Source organism: Ostrea edulis, chromosome 1, assembly GCF_947568905.1.
Source record: "Ostrea edulis chromosome 1, xbOstEdul1.1, whole genome shotgun sequence".
NCBI lineage: Eukaryota > Metazoa > Mollusca > Bivalvia > Ostreida > Ostreidae > Ostrea > Ostrea edulis.
This window is the reverse complement of record NC_079164.1, coordinates 41,198,019-41,208,018: the sequence shown is the minus strand read 5'-3', so window position 1 is coordinate 41,208,018 and position 10,000 is coordinate 41,198,019. Positions and strand designations below refer to the sequence as shown.

The following is a 10,000-nucleotide window of genomic DNA, read 5'->3' as shown; positions in this document are numbered from 1 at the left end:
TGGTATGTTGTCATCTATTGAAATTACCTTAACGAGATATTGTGGCGATATCTTATTATTTATTTAAATTATTGGATTTCGTACCTTACCAAAATAGTGTCGCGATATGCAACTGTTCATTTGAATTATTGTTTTACCCACCTTAAAGGAATAGTGTCACGATATGTTATTGTTTCATTCATGCAGACATGTATGGGCTGAAAAGAGAAAAGATGCAATGGTAAAAAGAAGATTAAAATTTAAAACTCAAATCAATATAGGCCTATGTTTGATTGATGGACCATTCACATCGCGGAATAACAAGACTTGCATAAATTAATGATAACAAGCGAGGATGATGCGCGGTGCTCGCTACATTATTCTGGTGAAATTGATACGCGTTGTGGCTGCTCGAGAGTCACGACTTTCCCTGGAAAATTGATTATATATGAATTAGAAATTCACGCTGTCAGAGAGATCCCTCACAACAGCAAGCGTAATGCATTTAATTCATGTGACAGCTTGAATTATCGAACTGCACTTTCATAAATGCAAATCAAATTTATCTTACCATGTCTTCTTCATCTGTGCAATAGACTTTGCTCCTTGTTTTCTTTTAAAAAGAAAATATGCATGTTACCATGATACACAAAAAACGATTCATTTAAAACAAGAAAGGACCATCAACATTGTATCATTAGTGCATGGTCATATCATAGTAACCCCTGATATAAACGTATCAATATTCACAACAATATTTACCACTAATGATACATCAATATCTAGTAATATAAATTACATTTAGTCTTTAATAGGAAATCACAGGACTCATAATTGTACCGGTCGCGGTAGCTCAGTGGTAGATTGTTCGCTTCGTAACCGGAAGTCCTGCTCGTGCCGTGACCGCGTCAAACCTAAGACATAGACACGGGTATTGAATGCTCCTTCGCCAAATGCTCAGCATCTAGAAGTGAGAATCACGGATCTTTCGGATTTGACTCCACAAACGGAGGTCTTGTGTCGCGGTAGGCGTTGGCACGATAAAGAACCCTCACTGCTATACGGCACTGAGCGCTTAGGCATGGGTCTAAATTTGTGGTACTTTATCTACAGCTGGTGACGTCTCAATATGTGTGAAAACATCCAATTGAGACACAAAGGAAACAAACAACCGATGAATGTAACAAATGTTTCTCAATCTTCAACCACGAATGATACACACACGTCACGGAGTTCTCTCCCCGGAAAAGTAGTATGGGGCCTAGTTGTTTTTACTCTGCTTTTTCACCAAACTTTAGGTTTATTTGTTTAATGTTCTTGGACTCAGATCCTGAGTATACAATATAACAGACAAAAGTAAAGCTGGTTTAGCAGGGTTATCCAAACACATAAGGCATTCAGGGCTCAGGAAAGCAAACTAAAATAAGTATTTGTTTCAAATGTATCTATAGTATTCTATTTCAGTATTGTAACATAAGAGGTAGATGAATAGTCATCAGGAGAAACTTCAGAATACACTATATGTACCACAACATATGTGAGATGTGGTGTTTAAATCCAAAGCGGATTCTAACAAATACAGAGAACGTTTAGTAAGGGAACTTTGAGTGTAAGATGAATTACCAAATGTTGAATTAAAGTTCGCTTAAGATACAGTAGTATTAATGAGCCATAAATGTTCCTGTATAAAACATATTCACAGACATGATCTTCATGCAGCCTTTGTTCAATAACATCAATAGATTTACGTGAAACATACTGTCATGTATCATTTGCATATACATGTATAGAAACATTTAAGTGCTTTAGACATTTAGGATAATCATTAACAAATAACATGAACAACAATGGATCAAATATTGACCCCTGAGGCACTTCTATTGTAACATCTTTTTCATCAGACAAAATACCTTTCCATCTAACATATTGCGATCTTCCAAATAGATAAGACTGAAACCATTTAAAAGAATTTTGACAAATATCAAATGATTAAAGCTTGTGTAACAATATTTGATGATTTACAGTGTCAAAGTCTTTACTAAGATCAATAAAATAGACACCTGTTGATTTGCCATTGTCAGTTAAAAGATTGGTTTTGTCCAAATACTCGTAAAATGAGTTAAAACATGTTCTCTCTCTCTCTCTCTTTTATTATATAATTTTGAATTTTGCTGACTATTGCTAAAACTGACATCGGTCGATAATTGTTCAGCATGAAATTGTCGCCAGATTTAAAAACAGGGATAACTCTGGCTTTCTTTCATTCGGGTGCAACCTCACTACTTCTTATAGACTTATTTAACAGAAAAGTTCAAATTTCGGCAATCACATCTAAGTTGATTTTCAACAACTTTTTCAGAAATAGCATCTAACCCGGTAGCCTTCGAATTTGACATAGATCGTAATTTTGATTTCATTTTTGACAAAATCAACAGAAATATATAGAATGCTTAAAGACCTTTGGCATTAACTATTCTATTTCAGACAATGAACTGTCAAATTTCTCTGCATATTTGTGTCTAATGCCGCAAAAGAATCGTTAAAAGTATTGGCCATATCTCTGTAACCGATTCACCGCTCATTTCTAAGTACATGTATGTGGGCGTAGGGATGCCGAGGTTATTGTATCATAACTGGACGTCATATCATAATTAGTGGTTATTGTAGCATTAGTGGTTATTGTAGCATTAGTGCTTATTGTAGCATTAGTTGTTATTGTAGCATTAGTGGTTATTGCAGCATTAGTGGTTATTGTAGCATTAGTGGTTATTGTAGCATTAGTGGTTATTGCAGCATTAGTGGTTATTGTAGCATTAGTTGTTATTATAGCATTAGTGGTTATTGTAGCATCAATGGTTGTTATACCATTGGTAAACAGTATACCATGAATGATTTATGTCATTGGGTAGTTATTGTAACATTAGTAATTATTATATCATTAGTAGTTACAAAAATGTATCGTGACTGTGGGTATGAAAACTCCACAGTAACATTCAGTCAGCATATCAGATGGAGAATCATAAAACCTTTGTTAATATAATGGACTCAAATTGCACGAAATAGGATGTGATTACACAGATAAATATAACTTAAACTGACCCGTTAGTAGATACAAATGACATATCGACCCGTTAATAGACAGATACACGTGACATATCGACCCGGTAATAGACAGATACACGTGACATATCGACCCATTGATATACAGATACACGTGACATATCGACCCGTTCATATACAGATACACGTGACATATCGACCCGTTCATATACAGATACACGTGACATATCGACCCGTTCATATACAGATACACGTGACATATGGACCCGTTAATATACAGATACACGTGACATATCGACCCGGTAATATACAGAAACACGTGACATATCAAAAGTTGGGTCTGAGTATACACATAAACATGACATATCGATCCGTTGGAAAATGGAATTAACGTTCCATTCATAATGCCTCAAAGAAATGTTAATATGGTGTGATATACCAAAGTCATCAGTAAATTTGATACTTACTCGCGTTACAAGTACCACGATGCTGTCGGTATATTTGATGCTTACTGAGGATATAGTTGTGGGAATGTTATCAGTATATTATACTAGCGTTACAGGTACCACAAAGTCATCAGTATATCTGATACTTACTGGTGATAGAGGCACCACCAATATTTCTGTACAGCTATACAGCGACTGATCTTTCATATTCCAATCCACGCTCAGGTCATTCTACAATTTAATTTTACATTTTTAAAAAAAAAAAATCACATATCATATAAAAAACTGAACATTTATTTCTTTGTCCCATTGCACACACTTTCAGTAACCCTTAGAAATATGCGCTTCAAAAAATCCAAACAACAAAATGATCTCTACAGAATTCCAGTATAATAAATAATTCACGAAGTTTTATTGCAATCTCTCTCTCTCTCTCTCTCTCTCTCTCTCTCTCTCTCTCTCTCTCTCTCTCTGAAACACATAACGAAAGCGTCCGGACCCCCGCCCACACACTCCTTCCTCCCAACCCCCCAAGTCACTTTCCCTCAAATCAAATTCTAATCAGGTAAGTCTTAATAAGTTTTAAAATCGTGAAGTCCAAACACAAACATTTTCGTAGTCTCACTAATTGACCAAAAAAAAAAAAAATGAATATTTACAAGTGCTATCAAAATTCAGCGTTTTGTTTAGATGAAGAAGAAAATCTGTGACAAGATTAATGTACAGTCATAGATTCCATTAAATGAAGGGAAAAAAATACACAGACTGTTGCAAAGCGACTCAGTCTATATACTATAGACACACTGTTTTTCTCTCAATAAATATGTTGAATGGTATGGATCTACATAAGCATTTTATCTATGTAAAAATTGTCAAAAGCCTAATGGCATACACATGTACATGTATATACACTGTACCTGTCACCTGATTCTGCATAAGTATTGGTTTTATAGTTTAAAATCCTTTAGTTGCAATAATCAAGCTACTTTACAGTTAGAGCAAGATGGTTTACTGAATAACCAGAAATTTGTTGTCAGATTAAAAATCTGATGGTTTACAAAATAAATTTGTTGCTAGGTCGGCGTCTGGTTCTATACATTTCTATTTAAACGTCGGATGGTTTACTAAAATCATATTCTTCTTATGCATACATACACTTTGATATTCTTTTTCAACTATTGATTTGTACTAGAATGTTGTTTGTTATTTGAAAATCAAATGCTAACAAATACAACTGAAGTAAAACAGACCTTTCCGTTGTCACAGAATTCATCTGGAACCCCCATTTTGATCCCTCCATGTCGGGAATCGTGATTGAAGAGCCCCGAGTGACCAGAGTGACCATTGTCGCGGAGATTCAGGTGGACATGGCTTAATGACCAGGCATGAAAGAGGGGAAAGCAGGATATCACGTAGTACAGCCTCGGGCCAAACATTCTGCAAGAATCAATTCTATCACAGAAACTCAGTCTTTATATACGAGATCATTCGCACCGTGATGTCTAAAATTAAAACAAAAATTTAAATGTCTGCCTTTACGTATCACAGTCTAAAGATCTATTGAACACCTGATTGGTCATTAATTTAATCCAATAACCTCCAACGGTATTACTAATCCGAAACCAATACAAAGTGCAGAAAATGAAATTCTGTCATCCTGAGAAAAGCCCGTACCTTGGGAGTTTTCTGATCGACTGCTAGTTTCAAAGCCTCGTTGTCGCCATGTTGGTTGCTGTGTTAACGGAAGATGGGATCGATAGAATGGCCTTATCCTACACAATTGACGCATCTGTCAGCTAATTATCCAACGGTAAAAAAAACATTGTTCATGAAATGGCATCACTGATAATTAGTCGGGGACCTCGCGGAGATGGAAGCCAAGAAATTATATTTTTCAATTACAAAGTATATTATTTATATCCATTTGGGAATATTAAAGGTTCTACAAGCAAACAGTATAGATATTTTTTTCATTATGAAGAATACGCATCATACGCGAGTTTCTACCATTAGTATTTCTTTTACAAACAACACTGTTTCCTATAAAATATTATCCAAACATTGCCTCCGTTAGAAATCCAATAAGCTCCTTTTAGTTATAATTTCAAACTACTTCACAACCGCACAATAATTGGAGACACTAGATATAGTTGTAAATGTAGATAGAATTTTATTCTCTTAAAGCATCATATTCGTGCATTTATGGTGGCATTGCAATGTCGCCATTTTCGTTTGTTTGAGATTTCCGTTTGCTTAAGAATTTTTTGAAGTCATAATAAGAATTGTCCATGCACATTTGAACCACAGAAAATCTAGATATGTAGTCACTATATACAATATTAAATCATTGACAATGCGATACTTCAATCTTTCAACAAATTATCACCCGTTCCATCAATAAAATTCTGTCTAGTGACATTTTGAAAATGATTGAATGGAAAAGATGACGATGTAATATCTACATAGAGAATCGACAAATATTTTCTTTTGATTTTAACAATATATTTATTGTGCAATCTACATGTACAAATGTATCCCTACATGATACCAACATTGAAGTGTCATATACATGTATATATATATATATATGTATATATAATTCAATAAAAAAGCAGCAAAATATACAATTCCTAAATATATTTTGGAACTGTATATTTTCCTGCTTTTTTTATTGAATTATTTTGACTGTGTGATATCAACTCTTTCTATTTGGATTATATATATATATATATATATATATATATATATATATATATATATCGATCGGCAAATATTAAATGATATTACACAATGAATCGGCATGCGCACACCATAAAGGGAGGGCAAAAGACAATACAATGGACAACGTTTATAAATACATTTTACACGTTTGGTTCAGATCCTCTATATTTTTCTCTTTGGTACTTTGAAAATTTTCACCATGTTTTTCTCTGTCTTAGATAAGGTCAAGTGATACTGAGTGACCAGAAGTCGGTCACCACCAGGACTAACGCACAATGCATGCGGATTGTTCACTCCATCTATTACTATAGCCCCATTAATCTCCCCTTCCGTGGAAATCTCCATAATGTTGTGTGAGCGATTTCCCGCGACAAATAGACGGGTTCCGTGAACAGCGACCCCTCGCGGTCCTTTCAGGTGGTGGTACTTGACCTCCCATCTTTTTTCGCCTTTTGTTGTCATGGATATCACAGACTTCTTGTACTTATCAGTTACAAAGAGATTGTGACCATCTTTGTCGACAGTGATATAATCGGCGAAGAAAAACAAGTCCTGTCCAAACTGATCTCGCTTAAAAACCCTCAGTTCACGTCCATCGCGTGACATTATCTTTACGGTCGGCGGAGAAGAGTAGCATGCAACAGCAAAGGCATCTTGTGTAAAGGCGATGCCAAAACATTTCGCTCCAGTTTGAAATCCCCCTGTGACGGAGAAATCGGCGTCTTTGACAGACAACATTAAAACCCTCTTTTCTTTCGGTAGGGTGACAGCAATTTCAGTCCCACTGCAACTTGCAACGTCATAAGGTTTGACCGACAACACCTTCTCGGTTATCCACTTGCATTGATGATCGAAGAGCTTCAATTTTCTATGAACTTGGTCAACAAGAACTATTCGACCATTTCCAATAAAAACGGCCCCGGTGAGGGAACAGTTCTCTCTGTCATTTGGTGTTTGGCCGCGAAAGTTGCTATCCAAAGTGGCTAAGCGGGCGGTGGTGGGCCGCTGTTTCCTGGAGCTTCGAACAGGACTTTTCTTTGGCGTAGAGGATACCGGGGTACTCACGATTGGTGGTAGAACGAAATTCTTGAAATCTTTCAGATCTTGAATGAGAGATTCTTTCTGCTTGTAGTTATTTTCTGTCTCAAAGATTGGGTAATGCTCGTCTTCAATGTGTTCCCTGGCTGCAGGCATCAAAACAGTGTCGGCTCTGACGGCATACGACGGCGGAATAAGAATACTTTGTCTAGACACAGCGAAACTTCCAAGCTCCTTCAGTTGATTCAACACAGTGGGTAAATTTTGGTCGGGTTTGAAATCCACATAAACGTCTTTGAGGTGGTTGGAGATATTTTTCAGTGTCTTTTCGCTAAGACGTGTCTCTTTCTTTATCTGAGCAATACAAGACAGCAGATCATTATCCGTTCCGTGTTTCAGGGTGTTTCTCAGAAGTGCTGCGGAATTCCGGGTAGTGCTGATGATGCCTTTGCATGTCTCGTTCTCTGTCTCTAGAATTTCCATTTCTTTCTTCTTCAGGTCTTCCAGCTCCCCCACTATGCGGTTCTCCTGGGCGTCTAGTACGTCGTTGATTTGTTTTCTAATATTAGCTATTTGGTTCTTTACTTGTTTGGCGGCGCCTTCGAGTGAATCGACGCAGTGTTTACGATTATCCATAATACGGACTGACCAATCCGTCTGGTGCTTCAGATTCTCAATCAGTCCACGGGTCTCATTTTTATATTCAGCAGCGGCCTCGTTACACGTCTTGACATTCGAGCACTGTCTGTGGCTGACTGTCACACAGTCGGAACACAGAATGACGTTATGGTCGTTGCAATAGAAATCAAGAAATTTCCCATCATGATCTGGGCAGAGAGAATGAATTGAGGTACTCTTTAAAGGGAGTTGCTTGATGTTTTCTATTTCAATTACTTGATGGGACTGCGCAAACTTCATGCAGCTGTGAACTTCGTGACATTCTTTGCATAACGCCTGTCCGCAATCATCACACCAGAAGTTTGCAAGTACCTTCCGGTTCCGGTGTAGACACGTGTCACATCGTCTGTCTTCTGCGCGCAACTTAGCGGCATCCAGCAATCCATTGATGAAATTGTTGATTGGAAAGACATTTGCCCACGATTCAACCGGTACCTGAACTGGTCCGTCGATACCGCGTTTGCAAACTGGACAGTTAAACGATTTAGGTGGTCGCTGCTCATGTGTACTCTGGAGAATATGTTCAGAGATGCACTCGTGACAAAACGAATGAAGACAAGACAGAGTTCGGGGGTCAGTGAAATCTTCGGAACATATCGGGCATATAAGAAACTCTTCGGCAATATCACTAAGATCAGCGATGCTGCCCGCCAGACTTCTGTGGGTCAGGCGATAGGTCATCTAAAAAAGAAATGTTAATCAATGGATTGAATGAACACTGAAGGTGTGGTATACTAGGATTCCAAATTTCACTGTTTATATAGTTAGGCATTGTTTACAAATACGGTGATCATTTCCGTGGGATGTATACAGATAAAACCTCAGCATTACCTTAATCGCTGCAGAATGAAAACAAATTCCAGCATTACTTGTTTCTCCTAGGTGTGGAACTCTCGTTGTCTTGTAAGTTGCTATGGCGAAATTAGGAATGCGAGACCACTGGTTGTGACTCTAGCAGTATTCCGACAAAAGATTCACTTATCTGTACCGTTGTATTTAAAAGTTTATTTTCCAACCATTCAATTTAATTTAAAAGACAAAAGAAATCTGAACCTGGCTTTGAAATTCTTTTCTTAATGCATGCATAGATTGTTAACAGTAAACGTTTTGTATTGCTTTCCTTTGAAACATAGAATACACCGTCACTCGTGTAACTTAACACGTGTGTATCAGTTCTATTCTACTTTCAGTGTATATATCATCCGAGACACACATCTTATCTTCCGTGTTGTCCTGATTTAGTTGCGCAAGATAGTCTCACATTTATCTGTCATTGGCTCAGATCTTAGAATAATAACACATGGATGAACTAAGATTCAGATTGACAATATGCTAGATATTACAAAACTAAATTAAATGTACCTGGTTTGAGTTCTACAAAGTACAAGTGCACTTGAAACGCACAGAGACTTTATTGGCGATTATCAAGGTATGATCTTGCTCGTTATCTGTATCTAAAATTTAAAAAAAAACAACAATCAAATGATTCCGACTGGTAACGATGGAATAATAATTACAGTGGCGGATTTAGGGGGGGGGGGGGGGCACCCGGTACGTGCCCCTGATTTTTAAAAAAAAGGTAAATCATGGTCTCTTGTTTAGGAAAACAAAAAACAAAAACAAAAATCCGATAATAGAAGCAATCATTTTTTCCACTCTCAGAGAAATAAGTGTTGAGAGATCTTTTGATTTAGCGTTACTTTTATTGGGAGTAATTTTAAAATTTGTGTCAATTTATTAATTTCACGTCATCAAAATTGACAGAAAATAGTAAAAATGACTACATAGGAGACATATTTCAAACCCTATAAATCCAGGAGCTTCCGGGGGTTTCACCCCCTGGTCCCCCATCAGGGCTTTGTTCTGGACCCAATGGGGGTCTTAAGGCAGTCCCTAGACCCCCTGTCTCATAAAGTTGCGCTCATTTCCTGGATCCGCCCCTGAATTTATCGTTTTCACTAACAGAAGAAATAAATTCAGTTCAACAAAACACGCCACTAAACAAAGTTTCTCATCCTCATTAACCTCTTAAACGATTTCACATTATAAGGCCCATGGTCATATGATTGATTGATTGA

General features: G+C 37.1%; 3 protein-coding genes across 6 annotated transcripts in view; 1 reads left to right on the top strand and 2 right to left on the bottom strand.

Annotated features, from left to right (window-relative positions):
* LOC125656087 (uncharacterized) overlaps positions 1–5,281 on the bottom strand; it is a 10,089-nt gene extending 4,808 nt beyond the window's left edge. The window contains exons 1-5 of the mRNA XM_048886675.2: positions 5,160–5,281; positions 4,736–4,922; positions 3,636–3,716; positions 551–592; positions 142–197 (exon numbers count right to left, since the gene is read on the bottom strand). Coding sequence (XP_048742632.1) covers positions 142–197; positions 551–592; positions 3,636–3,716; positions 4,736–4,921 — 365 coding nt within the window. The 5' untranslated portion in view covers position 4,922; positions 5,160–5,281. The remainder of the gene's footprint in view (positions 1–141; positions 198–550; positions 593–3,635; positions 3,717–4,735; positions 4,923–5,159) is intronic.
* A 703-nt stretch (positions 5,282–5,984) lies between these two features.
* On the bottom strand, positions 5,985–9,227 carry LOC125656061 (E3 ubiquitin-protein ligase TRIM71-like). Its single transcript, XM_048886647.2, has 2 exons — positions 8,754–9,227; positions 5,985–8,603 (listed from the first exon to the last, which is right to left on the bottom strand). The coding sequence occupies exon 2, from the start codon at positions 8,601–8,603 to the stop codon at positions 6,369–6,371; it is 2,235 nt and encodes a 744-aa protein (XP_048742604.2). The 5' UTR covers positions 8,754–9,227; the 3' UTR covers positions 5,985–6,368.
* Positions 8,262–10,000, top strand: part of LOC125656072 (proline-serine-threonine phosphatase-interacting protein 1-like) — an 18,903-nt gene continuing 17,164 nt past the window's right edge. The window contains exon 1 of one of the 4 annotated variants that reach the window (XM_056149020.1): positions 8,262–8,825. The gene's annotated coding sequence lies outside the window, so the exon portion shown is untranslated. Of the gene's footprint in view, positions 8,826–9,208; positions 9,352–10,000 lie in introns of those variants that run through there. The other 3 variants (XM_056149031.1, XM_048886664.2, XM_056149014.1) reach the window with 3 other exon arrangements.

Excerpts from the sequence above, each read along its gene's own strand:
- LOC125656061 (XM_048886647.2), bottom strand. The coding sequence starts at position 8,603 with ATGACCTATCGCCTGACCCACAGAAGTCTGGCGGGCAGCATCGCTGAT.